The 20993-nt window shown below is 46.1% G+C and overlaps 2 protein-coding genes across 6 annotated transcripts; one reads left to right on the top strand and one right to left on the bottom strand.

Annotated features, from left to right (window-relative positions):
• Positions 1-5812: 5812 nt before the first annotated feature.
• On the bottom strand, positions 5813-13136 carry LOC106652834 (E3 ubiquitin-protein ligase RNF13). Of its 4 annotated transcripts, XM_023462409.1 has the most exons (8): positions 12374-13136; positions 9293-9741; positions 9025-9223; positions 8739-8947; positions 8452-8626; positions 7784-8371; positions 7501-7706; positions 5813-7424 (listed from the first exon to the last, which is right to left on the bottom strand). In XM_023462409.1, the coding sequence occupies exons 2-7, from the start codon at positions 9479-9481 to the stop codon at positions 7528-7530; spliced, it is 1539 nt and encodes a 512-aa protein (XP_023318177.1). In that variant the 5' UTR covers positions 9482-9741; positions 12374-13136; the 3' UTR covers positions 5813-7424; positions 7501-7527. The 4 variants fall into 4 exon arrangements, with proteins under 4 accessions (XP_023318177.1, XP_014227465.1, XP_023318178.1 ...); XM_014371979.2 differs by having other exon boundaries at positions 5813-7706; XM_023462410.1 differs by lacking the exon at positions 12374-13136 and adding an exon at positions 11935-12145 and having other exon boundaries at positions 5813-7706.
• A 1134-nt stretch (positions 13137-14270) lies between these two features.
• On the top strand, positions 14271-20963 carry LOC106652949 (protein transport protein Sec24A). Of its 2 annotated transcripts, XM_023462483.1 has the most exons (4): positions 14271-15466; positions 15584-16122; positions 16246-17171; positions 18402-20963. In XM_023462483.1, the coding sequence occupies exons 2-4, from the start codon at positions 15713-15715 to the stop codon at positions 20864-20866; spliced, it is 3801 nt and encodes a 1266-aa protein (XP_023318251.1). In that variant the 5' UTR covers positions 14271-15466; positions 15584-15712; the 3' UTR covers positions 20867-20963. The 2 variants fall into 2 exon arrangements, with proteins under 2 accessions (XP_023318251.1, XP_014227638.1); XM_014372152.2 differs by having other exon boundaries at positions 14273-15466; positions 15584-17171.
• Positions 20964-20993: the final 30 nt, after the last annotated feature.

Consider the following 20993-nt stretch of genomic DNA (forward strand, 5'->3'; position numbering starts at 1 on the left):
CAACAACAACAACACACAACGCGATCGTATCGCGCGTACAACTATATATTTACGTACGAGCTTGCGAAACGCAACTTCTTATTTTTCCACTTTCGTCTCTGTGTGTGTATCATATAAGATACGTACGTACGATACGTATACGCGTGTGCGAGCTAGCTATATATGCAATACACAAAGTAATTCCTCGCACTGCGCACAGCCGAGAGAGAGAGAGAGAGAGAGAGAGAGAGATCCCCCGCGACTTTATATATACATACTATATACGTACACCTTCAAAACCAACTTGCGCGCAGGCAGGTAGCGGCTCGTATATTACGTCGGTGGGCGCGCAGTGATTAAACGGAAAGCGCACGACTGCGGCGACTCTCGACGCTTACGTATCGTTCGAGTTTCTATATTATTATACATATAGCGAAGTACAGCTGCTGCTGCTGGGAGAGTTGGCCGGCGCGCTCCCCGATGCAACTCGAGGCTAATATTTACCAATGAAATTTCCATAAAGTCGCGCGAAGGTCGTGGGGCGCTCTCCCCGCTGCCATTATTATTATTATCATCGTCATTATGATTATCATTATTATATAGCCTATAGAGCGCGTCAAAGTCCTGCGGAGCAGTAGTAGTAGCAGTATACAGAGTAGTCGTCGACCGCTGCGCGCTCGAGCCTCGAGAGCTGGAAGGTATATATACGCGGCAACGGGCCCAGGGGAACGATTTATACGTTTCGCGCAGCGAGCGAGTGACATTTTAAATGAGATCATCATTGAACACTCGCTATTCCCCCCGAGGCAGTTATATCCTGCAACCTATAGTTTATGCAGTGGTAGTATATAGATGCGGCCGGCGTATACCGTATACACATACGCGAGCTTGCAAGCTCGCGCGTCTATACACGCGTGTGATCCGCATCGCAGAGAGAGAGAGAGTATACGTCTTGATCGGCTCTAAACGCCTTCTATAGGCGCGACTCTCTAAGACTATATTAACTACGTTTAATTAAAACGTACGTGTATATCGCGCTACGAAACGATATAATTGCAGCTGCGCGCGATCGAATTTGCATCGCAGCTTCTCTCTCTTCGCAGAGGCCCCCACGATACAAGCGCAAAAACGCCCATCTCTCTCTCTCTCTAGCCGGCACATTACGTATATAGATATTGTACAGAGCTTGCGTTACATGTATATACCTCTATTCGCAAGGGTCGATGTATGTTTGTGTGTGTGTGTGTGTGTGTAAGAGCAGCAGCAGCAGCAGCATCATGCCAACGCCGCCGCTGCAGAAACTTATATAGCACAGGAGGAGTACGTTTGAACGTCTTGGATGTTATAGCGAACTTGTGTCCGCCGCGCGCGCGCGCGCGCTTCGGTGTGCATTAGTGTACCCAAGTATACTGTACAAGGTGGATTCCTCTCTCTCTCTCTCTCTCTCTCTCACTTGCGCAGGACCAGCAGCAGAGTCTAGTATGTAGTGCGCGCCTAGTGCAGCGGCGGCAGGACCGAGTGGCGTACACATATACGTACATACATACAACACAGAGAGAGCTAGGAGCTAGCTCACTCGCGCAACTGGAAGCGCCTGTGCCGCTGCCGCTGCTGCTGCTGCTCCCATTTCGCGCGCTTATGAAATTACAGCTCTCTCTCTCTCTCTCTCTTCCTTGCTAAATTTAATATTTAATTATAAAGTTACTCACACTTCTATGATTTACTTGGCCGCGCGTGTGTGTGTGTGCTTGGAGCATCGCCAGTCGAGCTTTCGACCGAAGCTTTTTCTCTTCTACTTTTTTTTTCATCTTTTTCACGTCTAGTTTTCGAGCTAACGTACCGAAGCTCGCGAATCGCCCCTGTTCACGTATCGATGCATCGACCTATAGCTTGTACTTTTGTCTACAGGCATGAATATTCATGCATAGTACAATACGGCGTTTGTACGTATATCTTCTCTGCGTCAACGTTGCGTGCGATTCGTGCTTGCGAAATGCGCGAATTAAAAGAGCCCCGCATATCGTTGTATAGGCGTTCGCGAGGCGCGCGGCGCAGCACATCGACGATGAATAGTATATCTGTGCAAATGTGCACTTAGTGCACGCGCGCGCGCCTCGCTCGATAGTTTTGCTCTCTCATCTCTCTCTCTCTCTCTCTCTCTCTCTCTCGTGTGCATGTGCACTTGCATCGATCTGTACGTGTGTACGAACGTGTGTGTGCCGAGTGAAGAGAGTGCTGAGGAAAAAAGGGTGGGTGACTGAAGGGGGCGAGGGAGGGAGTAAAAATTCGCGCCGCCACCGCGAGGCTCTCGTTGTCGAGAGAGAGAGATTGGCAAAAATTCACGCGGTTCTCCGCGGCACGCGCGCGCGCGAGAGAGAGCTGCAGCTGTAAATCGACGCTTTCGACGTTCCCGATGTAACGCGCACCGCAGATCCGTCGCGTACGTACTCGAAATAAAAATTGAAAAAAAAAAAAAAAAAGAAACAGAAGTATTTTAGACTCGTGCGTAATGTGCGGCTCGGTCCTCCACCCAGCGGCAGCAGAGTATCAGTAGTAGTAGTAGTAGCATATAGTAGTAGTAGTAGTAGTAGTAGTAATAGTACTAGTAGTAGTAGTAATAGTACTAGTAGTAGTAGTATAAGCAGAGAGGCAGCGGCGGCTGCGACGGGGGCGGGCATCGCGCGCGCTCTCGGCTCGCAATATAATTCTTCGAGAGGAAAAAGCGAGTATGGCTGCCGTGCGCATGAGTGGCACGCCGTGCTCCGCTGTAGCTGTATGCTGTGCTGCTGCTGCTGCTGTGCTGCACTGTAGCCAGCGAAATTCTCTCTCTCTCTCTTCTCTCTCAGTTCGCTCTCGCGCCTCGAATCGATTATTCGCGAACAGCTGCGACTGCTGCTGCTGCTGCTGCTGCTGCTGTGGCCCGCCGCCGCGCGAATATCATGCGAGAGTATATAATACGTACTACTGGTGGTGGTGGTGGTGGTGGTGGTGGTGGCCGTTTCGACGATCGAGCTCTCTCCGCTGGAGTCTCCGTGCAGCCTAAAGATTCATGCCACATTCGAGTCGCATCGCCGAATTTCAACAGTAGCCGATTTGAGCTTGCGGTGTTATACGATCGCCTATAGCTGTCGCACACTTTTGTTGATATTTTGGTGTATACCGAGAGATTGGTTAAGATAGAAAATTACTGCACGATTACTTTAGGCGATGAAATTCGCTTCACTTTTCGAATTATCATATACATTTCCAACCAGTACCATATTATATATGATACATCACAACTGTTCATACATCGGCGATCATAGCTTCATACAGACTCGATGCAGCTAGCTATGATTTTTCATTATCCTTCACTGTAGCGACAGATCAATGCTGAAACATTTTTTGCTTAAAAATTCAAGTATAATATTTGAGGCATATTAAAGCAGTTTTAGACATTCAAACTAATGGATGCGTTAGAAAGTCGTACTTAATGCTAAAACTTTGCCTTTCCTCTTTTGGTTTTCGAGAATTCGGCTCTGCGCCATCTAGCGACGCCTCAGGAACTACTACGTACGTGAAAAAAAATTATTAAAATAGATGTGATTTTCGGCATACTTGCCATACTTCAGAATAAATAAATTTTTTTATTTCTCAAGCATAGTGCGTTACTTTTAACGTGAAAATTTCAATTAAAACTTATAAAATAAAAACACTATTCAAGTTTTAACTTCAAAATTCTCATATTTGTCAAGTAAATATTCTGTACATTTACTGTAATTTTAATTTTAATCTTAGTGCTACTTCATTAATTTTAGTATTGATACTTTATTTTTTACAAAAAAATTGTTGATTTTCAAGGCAATTTTTGTCATTTTAAGGAAAAAAATATAATGAAAATTATCATTGAGGCATACCTACTTAAATATTCTAGAATAGACGTCCAGCACTTGAAATCTACAAATAAAATTTACAGTGTACTCTGCTCCATCTTTCGTTAGTTGTAATTTATTTTTGCAAGTTATTCTTATCTTATAAAGCCTATCATATTCTCAAAGGTGAAAAAATTCTGAACCAACGAATCCCTTTCATATTTCATACATAATCAACGTCTCCTTTATATTTGGTAATAATTGTTTGTCTCTCAATTTTATTACATTACATTTAATATTTTTTCCACAGAATCAACACGAAGGCCAAGAATCAACGGGATAGTTTTATTTTTATGGATGAGTCAAAGTAATGTCCTTCCTTTCATGGATACTGTGTTTCATTGATCGCAGCTTAACTGTATCCGGTGTATTTTTTACTGCCTCGCTTAAAATTTGACATTTTTTTGTCCCTCGTCGTCGCTGCTGCTCTCTGCCATGGCACACATACTTTGGCACTGAAAAATGCATCGTTGAATTCGAACAATGAGACATTCCAATTTGTTTTCTATTTTATTTCATAATTTTTCGCACACACGTAAGAAGAAAACGCGTAGCCTCTACGAATCGAAAAAAATATATAATATAAAACGTCCGTACGTATTCTTCATCCCCGCGTACGTACTCGTGCACAGCGAAATAGTTTTCGCCATTTCAGTGAAAAATGGTCGAATAGTTGCAACATGCCAGTATGTCATGTATGTGTGTGCGTTCGTTGCAGCGCTGAAGTTTTTTTTTTTTTTTACCAAAAGTTCGAATCTTGCAGGGCAGCGCACAATGCGCGCTCGAGTTTACGCGTTTCAAGTCGACTTTTGGCATACGTATTCGAAAAAAATACGACGCCCGCGTATAGATAACGTCGAGCCAAGTTTTTTTTTCGCCGTTGTTGTTGTTGTTGCGCACTTTTGACTTTTCACTCGGAACGCCAAGCGTTAAAAAATGTATAACTTTTGAAAATCGCGTAATAATTTGTCTCGGCGTGACGATTTCCGAGTAGTATTAATGATATTTTTCGAAAACAAATTCCATATAAATCAATACTTGGCTTTCCTTATATTACCTAGATGAAGAAAACAGATATTATTTATTAATTTTTGAGCTTTTCTTTCAAGGGGGCCTTGTTCGTCATTTTCAAACGGCAGAGAAATCACGATCGATTTCTCGATTTCTCGACGTCGTCAGGAAGCTGCTGCTGCTGCTGCACACACCACAGCAAGAAATCAGTCGCGAATTCGCGAGTCGAAGCCCCCGCGCGCGTATTATACAGATCGCGCAGGCGAAACCAAGACCTTACGTAGGAGCTTTCGTGTCTCTCGCGCTGCACCGACTACTACTACTACTACCTCTACTACCATATATAGCACAGCCGAACGTTGCGGAGCAGCGAGAGAGACTGGATCATCCATTATATCCGTGCGGCAGGGCCAAGTATATACTGTTCTACAGCGATATAGGATTATCTGCAATGAGCTGCGAGCTTCTATATGCGGCGCATTTACCCCCGCTTCTCTCCCCCTTCCCTGCCGAGCGTGTAACGTTGCGTGCGTGTGCTGTATACCATTTCTGAATCGCACGAACCCCCAGTGCTGCTGCACACCACTGTAAACCACGAAATCGCGACGAGGCGAGAGCTATAAATATATAAATGCATTTCGCGTATTACGGGTGGGCGAAATGTCACAGATATATTAGTACGTGAGTTTACACGCAATAAATATTTAACTTTATGATCCGTATTGACCCGCGGAGAATTTTTAGAAAATAATAAATACATGAGAGAGAGAGAATCGAAGGAAAAGTTCGAAAAAAACTCATTACGCCACACACAGTCTGTTTAAATAAAAAATATAAATAGATTTTATTTTAAAAATTTTTCCAAGCATTTATCATTTGAAATAATTGCATTAACATATAATAATAATAAGAAAGTTGAAATAGTTTATAATAGTAGTATTTGATAATAAAAGGGTGGATAATTAATAACATTTGAAGCTTTTATTTTTTTTTATAAGTAAGAATCAGATGAGTTATATAGCAATTTTCATCATCACATTTTTATAAAATTCATGCGATCATTATATCGTTCGTTCGTGTAAAACGCCCTCATTACTAATTAACGCATCGTCTCTTTCTCCCGCTTAGAGGATCTTGAACAAAATAAACTATTTACATGGCTTTATACAAAATGAACCAACCATTATTCAATCGTATCAACGTGTTGGGTGTTCATGATTAATACAATAACAAGAATTGGGAAACAAAGTAATAATTTGTTACATGGGGAATTTTTTTTTCTCATTAGACTAAATTTTTGGTATGTAAATTTAAAAAAAGTTGATCATTTTGTCAATAACAATTCATTGACTCGCAAACCTCGACCCGCCACTCGAATCGAACGCTCAGCATTGAACGTTCATCGATTCGATTCGGCGTTCCTTCAAAAAGTGTATTAACACTTCTATAGAACAAGTCACCTTCTCTTCGAGAATCCATCAAAAATAAAAGTTTTTCGTCGAATACCCAAGTTTAATAAACCACATCTCGGATACTCCACTGTATTTTGCACCATTTTTTTTATACCTTTCAAAATGTATCACGATTATAAAACGTTTTTGCAGTTATCAAATATTTTTTATATACACTTACAAATTATTACCATCTATATAATATTTTATGAGATTTATTTTCCTACCATATTGGCAACACAAAGACCCCCATCGCTTTACGTCAATTGTAAGAGTGTTTGCGATTGTTCACAATACATTTTATAAGCAAATGCGACAGTCAAAAAACTTGAAAACGGAGGCTGAGTGTAGGAAAAATTAACATTGGTCATAGATAAAATTGACGGTCATAAGCTGGGTGTTTGTGTTGCCAATAGCAAAAACTCGAGTAAGGAGGTATTACCATCACTGCAGAAAACATAATCCATTACATTAAAATTAATCTTGTAAATATTCATCTTGTCCTTAGGATTAAATAAATTATACAATCAATCTAATTTCTTATAAAAATCCCATCGCACTTTGGTCTTTACCATCATCGTATAAACAAATCGAGGATAAACATGATCCTGTATCACAGGCTAATGTGCTAAGCAAGTCAATTGGATTCGATATCCTTTCAACGCAAGTGTATTGAAAAATTAAAAAAAAACATGTTAACTAGTTCTCGTTTGATTTTTTCTTGCATTCTTTCAATAGTCAATTGAATGAAAACTTATGAGTTTACTTAAAAGCAGACGCGCATCATCAATTTCCGGTAAAAATATTTTCGAAAATTCGGTGAGCGAATGTTCGCTTCAAAGAGGGAGCTTTTAATACATTTCACATAGCCTTTTTCGCGGAATTTCAATTTTCCAATAGTGACGTTACAATAGTCACGCAAAATAAATGATTTAAACTTTCGCAAGTTACAATACCAGAATAGAAACAGACTGGAATTTCTAGATGTAAGCTACATCGCATTTTTTTTCCAATTCATCCAGCTTGGTGAACCACTGAATCACTTCTTGGTATTTAAGTAATTTTGAAAACTCTAAAAAGTAATGACAATATTGGTATCGTTGCAGTAATCTTTTTTTTCCTTCAAATTACCAGAAATGTAAAATTACCATATCGAGAGATTAAGTAAGGGGAAATTATACTACAATATCATTGTCATCGTGAGGCTGCATGACAACAACTGTTGGCAATGGATTAATAGCACCTTCGTCTCTCGAACCGTTCCTCGCTTGTCTCTCGTTAACGACGTGACTGACTCTAACAGTTGAATCGTAATCCCCGTCTATGCTGCCCTTTTCCAAATCTTCAACGGGTACTGCAAGAAATTCAAAATCCTCGGTTAACGATACACGAAAGAGAATGAAAAAAACGGGAGAGTCGCTCGGTACTTACTATTTAGGGAATTGGCTACCAAGCCCAAAAAACGCCTGCTCGCGGTTGCCGTCGCGGACTCGGTCGTGTCCTCGTAAACGTCGCTGTCGCTACTGCAGGCCTCGTTGACGACTTGCGTGTGGGTTACATCTACATGGCGACGATCCAAGGACGAGTCGTAGCTGCTCTCGGAATCGCTGCGTCGCCGATGATGACGGGACCTCGATGGTTGTTGCTGTTGCTGCTGCTGCTGCTGATGGTCACCACCGGTAGCGCCGCCGTTGGCCGTCGACTGGGACGGCTGATTCGGCGGCCAGCTCTCGCTCTGCGTCATCAGATTCAAGGCGCGCAGCACTCGCTCCCTGCGCATACGCTCCCAGGCGGGATCGACGTTGGCCACGGCCTCGAAGGCCTGCGAGTCGAACGTGCCGCCCTGGGTGCCCTGTGGCCGCTGGCCGTCGCGTATGAGCGGCGTCGAGTCGTCGACGTCCGAGTCGCTCTCGGTGTCGGTGTCGACGCGCTCGTCCGCGGCGAAGACTCGTCGCTTGCACACCGGGCAGACGCGTCGGTTCTTCGTTAACCACGGATCGATGCATTTTGTGTGATAGGCTGCACAGAACGGAGAGTAAAAATTATACACCTCGTTGTATTTTATCAAAGGGTATTATTTGAATCAACGCAAAAATTACCATGAGCACAGGGTAGCACTCGAAGCTTCTCGTTCTCCACGTAATCATCCAAGCAGATAGCGCAAGTCTCGTAAGGATCGCCCTTGGTGTACTTGTGCGTCGGTATCTTTTTCAAGCTCGAGTTGGGCAGCCGATGCCGCCGCGCTCTGCGTCTGTCCTTGATGCACCTGACAATCTGAACGGTCCATTGGAGAGAGAAAGCAAACGCAAAATTGAAAATATTTAGCTCTCGTTAGCGACCGAGCTCTGTATAGCCACCGAATTGTATTTCTACGTGTGCCGCTTACCATGAATATGACCATCACCAGGAAGCAGATAGCCACCACGATGGCGAACGGCAACAGTAGGTGCGTGTTGATGTTGATCGGCATCTCGTTGATGAGGATGAAGTAGTCCTCGCTGTACGAGTAGACGTTCTTGAGCAAGTTGCCGTCGAACTCGCTCACGAATACAGACGGAATCGTTATGTTGGTCGGGTCCTTGGCCGACATCGGTTCTATAAAAATTTGAACGAGAAGAAATGAGCGATCGATTCTCAACGACTGCGTAATACTTGTCAAAGGATCAACGTACCCAAATCGTTGCTGTGAACATTGTGCACGATGGCGGCCGAGTAGCCGGCTTTCTGGGCGTTCCTGATCTTGGCCTCGAAGCTGCAATTGTTGCGAGCGATCAGCACGATCCAGCTGTAGCCGTAAGCCCTGGGATCGTCCGCGGGGGGCGGTTTTATATCCGAGCACGCCTCGGATGGCTCGGAGTAGATCACCAAGCCCTGCAAAGACAATACGAATTTTAATTATATCGTTCTTACGTACCACAATATTGAACTTTCGATACTCACTTTAATACCTTCCGGAGGTACAATACTGCCGAACTTGGCCGGCAAATCATCGAAATTCGCCTCGACCCGGTGCGGATCCACAGTGGAGAAAACGAGCACGTCGGCGTACGTCGACGTAACGACGACGAGCAGCAGCAGCCCGAGCGGCCACCACCACCTCGTTGTTATCCTCGTTGTTGCTGCCGTCATGGCTTCGGGGTTTTTTTTAAAACGATACCTTCGTTTCTTTATTCTTCTCTCGAGTAAAGGAGATTTATTGTTCTTCTTGCGGTTGAGAGCAGCCCTCCATCGAACTGCTACGCGCTTCTATCGATAACGAGTCGACGACGATCCTCATCTCCCGTTTGATCAGGATCACATGATACACGCCTGTCTGTCTGTGCGTGGGTGTGCTCTTAACAGCGGCTCAGGAATAATTGCAATTTGGAATGTGAAACGTCGATATCAGCCTGAAACACGATACGAATTATTCACATAGGTTTTCATACTACTGTGTCTCGTTGTTCGATACTATATATCTCGTGTATATCATAGTGAAGAGCTGTACGATATAATATAGATGATGCAATTGTAATATATTGAAAATACACAGGCTGCAAAAACCGGTACTCGTTTTTTCCAAGTCGTTTTCTCTCTCGGGTCGCTCTTTGCGAACTACATTTAATGATTGTCATTATATAACGGTAATATATAAACATGCAGCGTTCTTACAAGACTCGTAGAAATACATTTACGATTTGCCGGCAATCATATTAATAGGCCAAATTTTATCGTTATGCATTCGGAGAGCTAATTTGTTCTCTTTCGCGGTATAGCAGACATTTTTACAAGTTTGAGTAGTGCACGCTCGCGCGAGAGGAGCTCATCGGGCGATTTTAACATTTATTGAATACGCATTATCAATGAGAAGATAAGCACACATCATCATAGGAGAGCAAGCTACTTATGTACTTTCGCTCGCATCGCGATCTTACAGAGGAAGGTCATTGAGAAAAGTGAGCGCGAGCAGCAGCATGAAAATCTTAAAACACGTATATAGTATTGGTCTATCAATGGCACGTGTAATTCGCTTTAACACGTATACACGACCACGCATTAGGCGTAAGACATCAACAAGTAGCATTGTCCAAGTTTCCGATGAAGCATATATTGGCCTATATTGGATAACGGATTGACCGCGAAACCCCGCACCGACTTCGCATATCACATACACACACACACACACACACACACACACACACACATGTGTAGCATATCTCGTGCGCAAGCCAATATAATGCTCTTAATTGCTTAGAGAGATGTGTTTGCAATAAGTAAAGTAGCAAGTGTTAGAGTCTGCGTGCACATGATAACTACCCAACAGCATCGACTAGCCAAGCTACCAATGCATTGATTCGTGTACGAACACGATGCACTTATTTTGTGCACAGATTCATGAAACTCAAACTTTACATTTAGATTTCAATTGTGACAATAGCGTGCACTAACAATATGTATCAAATTATCACTTTGTCTAATACAGATACGAATAAGAAAAAATTAAATAACTATCTGATATAACAGTTACATTAATTGATAAATATATTAACAATGCACAAAGCATGTGTCGTACTTGAGAAATGTTCAATAATTAAAGTTCTATTCAAACAAGTTTTGCAAGTACGTATCATCATTAAATGTATATTTATTCTTTGTCAGATTTAATGATAATTTTGAGGATATCTAGTCGTAAGAACTTTTTTACTATTTTTGTTCTGTTATAACATTTTTATTAAAATGCTTGAACACCAATACTACCAAAAAATGATTCAATCACCTCAAAGGTGTTACTAGTGTAATGATTAGAATAAAAATTATTTAGTGGCATTCTCAACTCATTAAAACTTTATGTTGAGAATGTTGAGAAATATGACATATAGCAAAGATTGAAAATGGGCACAGATAAAACAGAATGAAACTTTTCTTGGTACAAGAAAAAAAAAATGTTTATCCAAGAAACATAAACATAATCACTTGCACCCACGAAATTAATGACAATAAAAAATCGAAAATCGACGTGACGTAATTCACAATAGCTTTATCACATTAAACCCTGCTAAACTAGATATGATTCACTCAGCACATGCAGGCAGTACAAAGAGTATAAGTATGCATAAAAAACTATACAACGTTCTGCTCTGCAGGCAAGAGTAGATAAAACAGTGGCAGGACGGTGTATAGATGCGATGAATAACTATAATGAGGCACAACACTACTTGGTCTTTTTCTTTTTTCTCCAATTTATCACGTTTGTCCACTCGACTTTATATTTATGCAGAAAACTTTTGATATCGACCGTTAAAAAAAGGGAACTCGCTCAGAGCAGCAACAATCAAAACGTCAAAGAGACACACGATAGTTTGACTGCGAGCTACTCTGCTATAAGATTAGGCAATCGCGATGTTATTAACCCTTACAGGCGCAATGGATGTCGTCAATGTTGGATGTATATGGTGCGCATTTAAATACCCACTACTGTACAGATAGTCGTTGTGACAGCACCATGAATTTTCGTCGCGAAGCATGCAGTTCTCACCCACGTTTTGACACTTTACAGCTCGAGACGTATACATGGGATTATTCGTGAGAATTACAAACGTTACCATACACATGAACACGTTTGCAGAATCTGATCAGTGCGATCGGCTATCGGACCTCATCTGTCACTCTCGATAACGTCAATGTTTCGCGATGCGGACTTTGATCATCGTCGTTTTCAATGTATTATTACTTATTAGTCGACGAGACGCACACGACGACAACGACGACGACGATGTCATCACTCAACGAGCGCACGAATACACGCTCACGCATCGCGTGTGTGTGTGTGTAGGTATATGTCACAGAGACGCACACCGACAAACATTATACATCCGCACGAATGTGTGTACGTATACGTACAACAATTATTGGATTGTTGTACGAGTTACATTAGAACATGTACATCGATGTAGGTGTGAATATGTAGAAATGCACGAGTGTGTGTGCGAGAAAGATATTAGATAGAGGTGATTATTAGCAGTTACTCTGCCAGTCTCTTACATTATCGTATCCAATAAGTCGCTGCGAGAAGTAGCATGATCGGAGTAACAGAGCCCAGTAGCTGCGGATGCAGCATTAGCTATACACTGCCTCGTAACAATAATTCATATATACGCAGCAGCAGCGGTTGTGTGTGCAACTTACAACATGCATACATGCAGAAAAATTATAACGCATACACACTTGGAGACAGAGAGAGCGAACTTTTATTATAATCGATGCGCACTTTATAATATCACTCACGCAACAGTACACAAATAGACGAGCACACGCACGCACGTATACGAGGAGTGTTTTATTCTATTCCCAGAGAGAGAGAGAATTTTTGCGGCTCTCTCTTGCGCGTGTTTGCGCGACGACGACGATGCCTCGGGGACAAGCGCACAAGGCAGCTTCTTGTTTTTGTATACACACGCGCTTATACGACGACACGTTCACGCACTGCCGATGAGTTTTTTGTTTGCTTCCTTCTGACACATGATGCGTATTAATATTTTGGCCATGCACGACGGGACGGGGACCACAGCACAGTCTCCTCTCTCTCTCTCGTTCGGAGCTCGTGTGCTGCTGCTGGAGAGCCTCGATGCGTACGTGTGTGTGTGTTTTCTTCTGTAAGGATTTTAGCTAGAGTTAGCTAATAGCTCGCTCTACTGCGCAACTCGGGAATTTTCTGTCTCTTTCTCTCTCCTTACGTAGCATACGTACGCCTTTGGTGCACGTATACTTGGATTTAATATATACAGCGAACCAACAGCCTACAATGCTCATTTATTCAGATACGCAGTTTATATACGTGCGTGTGCGATATGCACCGGACTCGGATTGGCGCTCGACTTACAATGACGCGTTGCGCGCGATCAACGCAAAACACGCGGCGTCACGCGACCATGTGTACGCGGCGCGAGTTTTTGGATTACGTGCAAAAATTAAACGTGTAAGTACTTCCTCTTTCTTTCGTTCGTGAGCGTGCTTTTCTACTCGTTGAAGATTCGTAAGTAAATTCCTCGATTTCGAATGAAATTTTTAGTAGTTATCAACCTGCCGAGAAGAAAAGCGATTAGATAGATTTCGAACAAGAATCCATCAAAAAAATCAAGATTATTATCTAAATTAATTGCGATTAAGAGCTATAAAATATGACTTTGTCGTACGAACATTTTGTATACGTCGCAGGCCAAACGTTATCACGAGAAATTCCGCGAGCTGCTCGCGGTAGCGGCTTATCGCTTTTCGGTCAAGGTAAGGTACGCGTGGCAGCTGCAGCTACTACCTGTACATAATGAGTGAATATTAATAATCGAGAGTTTCCGGAAATTATCAGCTGAATCGATTATGCAGCTATCGAGCGCTTGAATTCGGAGTTATAATTCGACCAAGATGCACATAAGCGTGCATACGTTATAACGATTTCTCCTATAAGTATCACTTAGTGCGTGGTTATATGATTTCGTAGACATGTGATACGAGCCGAAATCGTTAATATTAGCCTTTGATTCAGACAGTCACGTTTTTTCATTTTTTTTTTTTTTTTACGGGCTTCGGAAAGCTGATATCTCACAGCGAGCGATAATGATTATATGACTTTGTCGTATATGTGAATTATGCGCGCGAATGTGCGGTTTTGTCACCCGAGTCTCGAAATAAAAGAGAGACGGACGGTAGCAGCAGTTCCGCGCGAGTCTTTATGACGTGCAGTAGGCATCGATGACCAGTGCAGTTGCCAGTCATTACAATACAAATTGCGATCGCCGCGCATAAGTAAGCTACTAAGACAAGACAGCAGCTAAGCGAGTGACGTGCCGCTAATACGTATATCTATACACACGAGACAGCACAGACACTGCGCGAAGCATCGTTACGGAGTGCTGCCGCGGTGTGCTGCTGCGCGCGCGCGAGGCATAATCTGCTGCTGCACTGCACACACAAGTTGGCGAGTTTTGCACGGCAGAGGCATTGCAGGCTGCTGTGCAGTCAGTCAGGTGTCCTCCATTGGGCAGACAAAATAAAGGTTAAACTAGCGGAGCCAGTAGTAGTAGTATAGATAGAGATTTGCCGATTCCGCGAGTCAGTAGTTACAGTGGTGCCTGGTGCGTGGCTGTCTCGTGTCTATGCGTGCGTGTGTGCGTGTATAATAAAAACGCGACGCGCTTTCGGAAGAATCAGCAGCAGCAGCAGTGGTAGTGGTGCTCTTATACGCAGTCAGCACGCAGAGCTGGCAGCAGAGGCTAGATAGCAACGCGTCGGAATTGGCGTGTATACTGTACATACACGTCGTACACATAGTTGAGAGATACGAGTCCGACCGTACGGGGGGACACACCTTTTGAGGTTAAAGTTCACTCCCGCGAGCCCACAGTGTAGTTTTAGCGGAGCTCGAGCGAGCAAGTCACAGTCTCTAGCTAGCTCTCGACTCTTGTGTCGTGAATAAAAGAAAGAAAAAGGCGAATAATGAGCAGCAGCAGCGGCAACGAGAGAAAGAAGAAAGTTTGATAGCTCGTTGAGCCATATGCAGCGCACGTAGATAGAGAGAGAGAAAGATTTATATCGCCTCGTAATACTAATTGATCCATTAGTAATTGGTCGCGATTGACGGCTCGGCCAGCAGTACTACCTCGATAGAGCCCGCATTTGAATAATAATACTGCAGTCTGCTTCTGTCTCTCTCTTTCTCTCTTCATATACACATATACTCGAATACGAGTCATCGTCGTATCAACTTCTTGATACGTTACAATTGTGCTGCATGTTTCTCTAACGTTGTAGTGAACGTGTGTATCTCGTGTGTATGTATACATGTCTCTATATAATACACACACAAACGCGCACATATTGTATGACTAAGTGTAAACGCAAGAAGAGCCCAGGCAGCATCGACAACGACTACGAGTGACGACGACTGCTTCCCCGATACTCACCGATTTAATACGTACATGAGTAGTGGTGCTGTACAATTGGTGGCGGTGCGCGGCGATATACATGAATTCCAATAAAATTCCTCGCCTCTTCGCTGCCGCCTCCTCCACGTACGAGCGCAATAATGCAACTGCTGATGATCGTCGTCTCACGTCGTCGACTGCGCGGATTTTAATGAAGGTAAATATATACTCTTTAGTTACGCCTACGTAGTGTAATGTAATGTACGAGCGAGCGTGCGAGCAGAAAGCTTTTTTTCGCGTGTCAAAAATTGTAAACTTTTGTACTTGATTCCAGACCAGCTGTCCTGGCAGATAACCTCGAGCTTCGTTCATCTCCGCCGTGCGGCCCCGACCATACTCTAGACGATAGTCACAGCAAGAAAGAAGTTTCGCGCCCGGGGAAGGCGAAAAATCCCGTACAACGATGAATCGCGTCGACGAGCAGCCATCGGCGACGGCAGTTGCGGGTGACGTCGTTGGAGCACAGCTACAGACACAGCCACAGACACAGCCACAGTTACAGCCGCAGCTGCAACCGACGAGTCAACAACAACAACATCATCATTGGCAGGCCACGGCTACGTCCGCGGCAGCGCCGACCGCTCGCATGTATCCCCCACCCACCGCAGCAGCGACGACGATCAACGGCGGCAGTGGTGCAGCGACGATCGGACAGCAGCAGCAGCAGCAGCGGTCGATTTTCCCAGTGACCACCGGATTACTGCCCAGCAAAGTCGGTGGTAGTAGTAGTAGTGTACCCTCGCCCGTCAGTGCCAGCCCAGTGCCGCCAAGCAGCAATGGGCAAACGACCCCGACGAGTCGGGGCCCACCCCTGCAGCAGCAGCTACAGTCCAATCTTCGTGCTGGACCCACGAACGTAGCCGCGCCTGCGAATCATCAGAGCTACCCACCTCCTCAACAAAGCCATATCAACAATGCCAATTCCGCCGCTTCGCAGCAGCAGCAGCAGCAGCTACAGTACAATCAGCAGCCAGCGGCCACGAGGTCGTCGCCGATGATCAACAGCAGCCCCGTGCCTCCTCCTCCCACGTCTCAGTACAATCGTACTGTGCCACCCATGATGACGAGCAACGGGCCCTCCTCGACGCCCGCTGCTGCTGCTCCTCCACAGCTTCAACAGCAACAATTCAACAGCGGGCATCGGCCGCTCGTGAATCACGGCAGTCCGATATCTTCACCGCTCACGCCCGCGACCAGTGCTTTCCTGCCTTCGATGCAGCAGCAGCCAAACAGGAGTGCCCAAACGGTGCCAAATTACGTCAACAGCAGTTCCATGCCACCGACGTCGACGATAGGATCTGTAAATAGAAGCTCGCCGATGACGAGTCCACCGCCGATGAGCGGCAGACCTCCGATGCCAGCAGCAGCAGCCACGAGCGTAGCTCCTCCACAGGTCAACGCTACGACGCCCTCGTCCCTGCAGCAGCAGCAGCAGCAGATTAGCAGTAGCAGTAGCAGTAACAAGCCACCGATGGCCTACAGCTACTCGTCGACACAGCCACAACAACTGCCACCCGCGAATAAACCGCCGATGATGAGTAGTACCCCATTGACGAGGCCGGAGCAACAGCAATCGGGCCCACCGCCTCCTCCTTTCGCGAGCAATAATAATTTTGGACCACAGAATCATGCCCAGCATCATCGTCATCAGCAGCATCCGCATCATCATAATCAGACGTCTCAGGCCAGTAGCGGGCCGATGCCACCCACGTCCGCGACCATGTCCATGAACAGAGGACCGCTGCCGCCGATGAACACGGCGCAGTCGCAGCAGCAGGCTTACAACAACAGCAACGCGACTCAACAGCTGACTCATCAGTTTCAGAATGTCAATCTTTCGGGACCGAGCGGCCAGCAGCAAGGTAGGCATATATGATGCACTATACATCTACGGCTGTCGTAAACTCTCTCTCTAGTCTCTTCCATCGTGGTCGACGGCAGTTTTTTTTTTCTTCTCTATTCGTAAAATTGCAGATTCCCGTCGCTCGAGGAAATACCGGTTTTGCCAAACGGTTAATTATTATTCGCCGTCGCCGCTCGCTTCGCAACGAAATAAAACGTCTCGGCTGCAGATTAGATTAGAGCTCCTCCGCCGCTGTGCTGTGGTGCCTCTCTTCCGACGCGCGGCGCGACTCGTATTATAGCAGCGGACTTTTCGCGATTTGATCGATATCGACCGACGAGGTTTTGAGTAGCGCGTATACCGTGATATATTATGTCCCACTTACGAGAGACATGTGTGTCAGTAAATTAGCTCGATTTTATTCATTATACATGGATGAATTCAATGCCGCGTTACTTCATTACCGGTATCCTCGTTATTACGTATCACGAAAAATGTATGTAGGCTAGGATTTACAAATTCGTAGCTCGGCCTCGCGTGCTCCGTGTGGACGTAAGAAAATTCGATAAAATTAATAATCGTCCAAATATTGTTTTTTCAACTCGAGTTCGATAAATTTTGCACTGCTGGTTTTTTTTTTTCGACAAGATAAATCATCGCGCGCGCTCGCTACGCGTCGATAAGCGCTCACCTAGTTAGCTCGACGCTTCATTCGACTAAAACATTTTTTGCAAATACGCGCCGATTATCGTTTCGGCTATTACATGAAATTTCGAATATAGATCGATGATGAAATTGCATTTTTTTTTACCAAAAAAAAAATTCAATCGATGAATGAATGATCAAAAATTTAAATGCCTACCGCACATCGAAACGGTAATATTAAGCCGAATCGGAGACCGGAACAATCCGCGTGTTTTCAGATTTATTCTTAGCTTGAAAATTAAGCTGAATTTCGGTGGGAAGTTCATGGTCGACCGTGGTCGGGGTTGCACAGCTTACGGGCTAAATTTACACCTCTCGGCTCCGGTCTTACTCGGCTTTATTACGGTATATGACTCGAGACTACTCCGCTGACCTTGTTTCGGGTACTATTTAGCCTATTCTGCATAACTTACCGTTCGGCCATTTCAACAAAAAAAAAATCTATTTTGAACTAGATCAACGCGCTCAATGAATAATTTTAAAAAGTCTCGAAATTCTATCGCATCCATTCAATGCTCGAACATTTTCTTTTTTTTTCAAATAGATTGGAGAAGAGGACCCCCGTCTTCCCAAGGTTACAGTGCGCCTACGTCCATGCCACCGATGGGCTATGCGCCGAATTCCACGCTCAATCAGCAGCCACTGGACACGAGACCTCCACCCGGACAGCAACCGTATCCGGGCATGCCTCCGACCACCGCTGGTCATCAAATGGCGAATCAGCAAAATCTGTCGGTCACGCGAGCCGGCTTCAATCAGATCTGGGGAATGGAGGCGGTCGACCTGCTGCAGAGCAGAAACGTCCTGCCGCCCGGCAGGATCGAGCCACCACCGATCAAGCTGCACCAGGACCAGCTGGACTCGCTCAACTGCGACCCGGATCTGTTCAGGTGCACGCTGACGAAGATTCCCGATTCCAATTCGCTGCTGCAGAAGTCGCGGCTGCCGCTGGGCATCCTCATACATCCGTTCAAGGACCTGAATCACCTGCCGGTGATCCAGTCGGTGACGATAGTGCGCTGCCGATCCTGCCGCACCTACATCAATCCGTTCGTCTTCTTCATGGACTCGAAGCGCTGGCGATGCAATCTGTGCTTCAAGATCAACGAGCTGCCCGAGGAGTTCCTCTACGATCCGGCGACCAAGGCCTACGGCGATCCCACCAGGCGGCCCGAGGTGCGCTCCAGCACCATCGAGTTCATCGCCCCGGGCGAGTACATGCTGCGACCGCCGCCGCCCGCCGTCTACATCTTCATCCTGGACGTGTCGAAGCTCGCCTGCGACAGCGGCTACCTCAGCGTGGTCTGCAGAATACTGCAGGAGGAGATGTCGAATCTGCCGGGCGACAGTCGGACCCAGATCGGCATCATCGGCGTCAACTCCGCCGTGCACTTCTTCGGCATGCCCGAGAACGTGTCGCAGCCCCATCACATGATCATGCTCGACGTCGACGAGGTGTTCCTGCCCTGTCCCGACAATCTCCTGGTGAATCTGCGGGAGCGCGCGGATCTCGTCAAGGATCTGCTGGCTCTGCTGCCGAACATGTTCAGCGACGGCTACGACACCGACTGCGCCCTCGGCGCCGCGCTCCAGGCCGCCTACAAGCTGGCCTCGCCCACGGGCGGCCGCGTCACCGTGTTCCAAGTGTGCCTTCCGAACGTCGGGCCGGGCTGCCTCAAGCCCCGCGAGGATCCGGCCACGCGCACCCAGAAGGACGTGCCGAATCTCAATCCGGCCACGGACTTCTACAAGAGGTTCGCCCTGGACTGCAGCGGCCAGCAGATAGCCGTCGACCTGTTCATGCTGAACTGCCAGTACACCGATCTCGCCTCGCTCTCGGGCATGTGCAAGTTCTCCGGCGGCTGCATTTACAACCTGCCCCTCTTCCAGGCAGGCAAGCTGCAGCACGTCGAGGCCCTGGACAAGATGTTCAGGCGCTACCTGAATCGCAAGATCGGCCTCGAGGCCGTCATGAGGATTCGCTGCACTCGCGGCCTCAGCATACACGCGTTCCACGGCAACTTCTTCGTGCGCTCCACGGATCTGCTTAGTCTGCCCAACGTCAATCCCGACGCCGGCTTCGGCATGCAGCTGGCCATCGAGGAAAATCTCTCGGAGATGACGTCGGTCTGCTTCCAAGCCGCTCTGTTGTACACGTCGAGCAAGGGCGAGCGCCGGATACGCGTGCACACGCTCTGCCTGCCCATCACGAGCTCGCTCTCGGACGTGCTGCACTCGGCCGACCAGCAGTGCATCGTCGGCCTGCTCTCGAAGATGGCCGTCGACCGGTCCATGTCGTCCTCGCTGTCGGACGCGCGCGAGGCCCTCATCAACGCCTGCGTCGACGCCTTGTCGGCCTACAAGCTGCTCCAGCAGTATCCGGCCGGCGGACTGATGGCTCCGAACAATCTCAAGCTCCTGCCAATGTACATAATAGCTCTGTTAAAGTGCCGGGCCTTCAGATTCGGACTCAGTACGCGCGTCGACGACCGCGTCTACGCCATGTGCCAGCTCAAGGCGTTGCCGCTCTGCCAGCTGATACAGCTGATCTATCCGGACCTCTACGCGGTTTACAATCTCGTCATGAGTCCCTCGGCCGACACCGACTCCCAGCAGCAAGTGCAGCTGACCACCGACAGGTTGCACCTGTCCGCCGAGAAGCTCGACTCCAGGGACGTGTTCGTGCTCGACGCGCTAGATCAAATATTCATTTACGTGGGCAAGAACGTGCACCCGTCGTTCTGCTACAAGGCGCTGGGTATCGCGAGCTTTGCCGCCATCCCGGAGGAGATGTACGGATTGCCGGAACTCGATACGCCCGAATCCGTGAGACTTAGGAATTTCATTGCTGGCCTACAAGACGAGAAACCTTACAGTGCCACGATACAGATAATCCGTGACGATGGACACTTCAGGACCCTATTTACAGAACGACTCATCGAGGATAGATTTGAAAATGCACTGAGTTATTATGAATTCATACAGCACGTCAAGTCACAAATCAAATAATCCTTGGATTACTCAAGATACATTCAATAAATTAATACATTTGTAACCGTATTTTTCATTGTATGGGTGATGTCGTAAAAAAAAAGATGCCGCAATGCGTGAACTTATTTGTTATAATTTTACAATG

The sequence above is a fragment of the Trichogramma pretiosum genome, unplaced genomic scaffold (genome assembly GCF_000599845.2).
Source record: "Trichogramma pretiosum strain Unisexual culture from Peru unplaced genomic scaffold, Tpre_2.0 scaffold3, whole genome shotgun sequence".
Lineage (NCBI taxonomy): Eukaryota > Metazoa > Arthropoda > Insecta > Hymenoptera > Trichogrammatidae > Trichogramma > Trichogramma pretiosum.

Bases quoted from the DNA above. Each gene is read 5' to 3' on its own strand.
- LOC106652834 (XM_023462409.1), bottom strand. From the start codon at position 9,481: ATGACGGCAGCAACAACGAGGATAACAACGAGGTGGTGGTGGCCGCTC. The intron at 8,948-9,024 runs GTACGTTGATCC...AAATTTTTATAG, and splicing joins TGTTCACAGCAACGATTTGG to AACCGATGTCGGCCAAGGAC. The intron at 7,707-7,783 runs GTAAGTACCGAG...AATTTCTTGCAG, and splicing joins GGTAGCCAATTCCCTAAATA to TACCCGTTGAAGATTTGGAA.
- LOC106652949 (XM_014372152.2), top strand. From the start codon at position 15,713: ATGAATCGCGTCGACGAGCAGCCATCGGCGACGGCAGTTGCGGGTGAC. The intron at 17,172-18,401 runs GTAGGCATATAT...TTTTTCAAATAG, and splicing joins ACCGAGCGGCCAGCAGCAAG to ATTGGAGAAGAGGACCCCCG.